The 3,368-nt window shown below is 38.5% G+C and overlaps 1 protein-coding gene across 1 annotated transcript; it reads right to left on the reverse strand.

Annotated features, from left to right (window-relative positions):
- Positions 1-1,054: 1,054 nt before the first annotated feature.
- Positions 1,055-1,576, reverse strand: LOC145982684 (uncharacterized). Its single transcript, XM_083116050.1, has one exon. The coding sequence runs from the start codon at positions 1,574-1,576 to the stop codon at positions 1,055-1,057; it is 522 nt and encodes a 173-aa protein (XP_082972176.1).
- Positions 1,577-3,368: the final 1,792 nt, after the last annotated feature.

The following is a 3,368-nucleotide window of genomic DNA, read 5'->3' on the forward strand; positions in this document are numbered from 1 at the left end:
CTTTACATTTACACAAATATATCTTAGGGATATCCGATTTAATAAGGGTGTAAGTCATAATAAACATCCTTTTTATCAGATTTACCGATTCACACATACAACAGACATGCCAATGGACACAATTTTGGTTCTCTCTTGTAGGTTCCTTTGTTCTCTTACCTCTATCTGGATAATTCGTAAGATAAGTTATTAGCAAGGACAGACGAACGAACGGTTCGGTACACGCAATTTTTCACTTCAGCCAAGAAAATTGTTTTCTATTCCCGAAGTGGATAGTCTCTGGTGGGAATATTTTCCGTTAATGTCCCTGCATAAGCAGCTCTGGAGTCACTTAGGCTCTCTTCAATGGGCAGCCCTGAGTAAAGGCTGACGCAGTGCTGACCACATCATCTCCACTTTCATCTGCATCAATAATTCCTTGAATCTTACCTCCACACCCCATATTTACTTTCACGGCACGGGGGCCATCATGCACTCTTCTATTCATATTGTAGAGTTAAATGATATTAATATTGATATATTAAATTATGACAATGTTCGGAAGATATATGTTTTCTTTTTTTCTCTATTTCGGTTATTTTACGTCGTTTCTCTGTCACTTCGGTCAATTGTGTCGATGAAGATTGATTGATTTGCTTTATTTTACTTCGCATTTCTGCCACTTGTACTGTTGGAGTTGCGTTGATTCTTGTAAGAAAACACAATAACAAATGCACACGCTGATTCTTTTGAGACATCTATTTTCTACCTGTAATGCACTAACTACCATGAAGTATCACTGAAAGGCAATTCTAATCACTTTAGACGACGTATGTTCTTAGTAATGTCCAGCTGTGGTTATCGCGATTCGCGCCATGATGCTTCTCTCTCACTAACTGTTTTTCTTTACTTGGCGCCCACGCAAACAGCTGACACACGGACCACACACGCCATCTCTTGAGAACAAAAGCAATCCAACCCACATCATCAAAACCAAATAATGAAAACAAGAACACATTCCTATACATATTCCCCCCTCTTCATTGGATAAATTCCAATCAACAGATTTGCTAATTCAATTGTCATTAGGTAAGGGAATCAATTTGTTCACTGGTCTTTTAGTAAAACCAGTTGTTGTTCTAATTTTTGCCACACGCACTACACCGTCTTTACCAGGAAACGTCTCTTCCACTACTGCTATTTTCCATGTAAGTGGAGGTGGGTTGTCTTCTTTGACCAGAACCACCATGCCTGGTTGAAGATTTTCTGTTGAAGCCGTCCATTTACGACGCTGTTGTAGTTCGTGGAGATAATCCTTCGACCATCTTTTCCAAAAATGTTGTTGTAATTGCTGAATGTGTTGCCATCTAGAAAGACTGTTTTGGGGCAAGTTAGTTAAATCAGGCTCAGGTATGGACATGAGAGGTGACCCTATAAGAAAGTGACCAGGTGTTAAGTAAAAGGTGTCACTGGGATTATCAAATATTGAGGTCAGGGGTCGGGAATTGAAGCATGCTTCAATTTGCGTTAACAATGTTGCAAGCTCTTCGTATGTCAAAGTAGCATTTCCCACTATCCTCTTAAAGTGATATTTCATAGACTTTACAGCGGCTTCGCACAATCCTGCAAAGTGGGGCGCGTTAGCTGGAATGAAGTGCCAGTTGATTCCATCTTTTATTGCAAAATCTTCAAGTCACCTTTTAGCTGTTCTGCTTTGAAGAGTTGACTGAGTTCTCTCAGTTCTCTATTAGCTCCAACAAAATTAGTCCCGTTGTCACTGTATATGTTTTGACATTTTCCTCTTCTAGAAACAAATCTGCGTAGATCAGCGATAAATGCGTCTGACGTTAAGGAAATAACTGCTTCAATATGCACTGCTTTAGTAGCCATGCACACAAATATAGCTACATATCCCTTGGTAGTGATTCTGCTTCTTCTGTTTGTTCTTATGATGCAAGGACCAGCATAATCTACTGCTGTATTTAAAAATGGACGTGATGGTGTGACTCTTGGGCTTGGTAATTGTCCCATGACTTGATGTGACGCCTTGGCTTGCAACTTAAAACATATTAAGCATTTATGCAAGACAGATCTTACTGTTTGTCTGATATGTGGAATCCAGTATTCCTGTCTTAAAGAGCTTATCAACAATTGAGGCCCTGCATGTAATAAACGACGATGTTCTGATTCAATTATGAGTTGCGTCAGATGATGTTTGGTAGGCAAAATTAATTGATATTTGCTCTCATATGGCAATTCTGAATTTTCGAGTCTTCCGCCAACTCGTAACAGCTGTCTGTCATCAATAAATGGATGAAGATCCTTGATATGACTATTTTTTGATACTTGTTGTCCTTCTTCTAAGTCATGAATTTCTTGTGGAAATGAAATGCGTTGCACAATTAAGATACATTTCATCAGTACTGTACGTTATTCAACATAAGAAAAGTTTCCTGTTCTCTTCGAAACAGGATTCTTAACATTGTAAATGAATCTGTAGCATGTTGCTACTACACGAAGCAATCTCTGTAATGTGGAAAATCTCAGCATGAAATCTGCTTCTGTTACATGTATCTAGCTAAACATTGATGTAACTATCTTCCTTTGTTCTGTTATGCATTCTTCAAGTTCGCTATTTTCCATAACATGTAATGGCCAAATATCTTCTTTTAACCACGTAGGTCCATTCCACCAAATTTCCGAATCCTTGAGGGCTCTTGGTTCTACTCCCCTTGTTATCAAATCTGTTGGATTACACTTAGATGTGACATGATGCCATTGTTTAATAACAGAAAGTTCCTGGATCTGTGCAACACGGTTACCTACGAAGGTTTTCCATCGAGTGGGGGACGCTGCTAGCCACCCAAGTACGATTTTTGAATCTGTCCAAAAATATGTACTGTCAATTGGAATTCTCAAAATTGGTGTTGTTTTCTTAACTAGTTTAGCTAATAGAAGAGCACCGCACAATTCTAGTCGTGGCAAAGTAACTTTTTTTATTGGCGCTACTCTTGACTTTGCGCACAGTAATTTAACATTGATTCTTCCTAACTCATCTCTTGATCTAATATAAATGCAACAACCATAAGCTCCTTCTGCTGCGTCGCAGAATCCATGTATCTGAATGTCATTTGTCTTTTCTGTTGTCAGTACAAATCTCTCTATTTGGATGTGAACTATATCTGGTAGTTGTTGATACAAATTCGTCCATTGGTTTCTTAAATCTGAATCTAATTGTTCATCCCACTCCAATTTACAACTCCAAAGTTTCTGCAAAAACATCTTGTATAAAATGACAGTTGGACTGAGAAGTCCCAGTGGATCAAATATGGAGCTAACAATTGACACAACTTGTCGTTTGGTTATGTTCGTTAATGGTGAACAAAAGT

This window comes from Lepisma saccharinum, chromosome 2 (genome assembly GCF_977018435.1).
Source record: "Lepisma saccharinum chromosome 2, izLepSacc3.1, whole genome shotgun sequence".
Classification (NCBI taxonomy): domain Eukaryota; kingdom Metazoa; phylum Arthropoda; class Insecta; order Zygentoma; family Lepismatidae; genus Lepisma; species Lepisma saccharinum.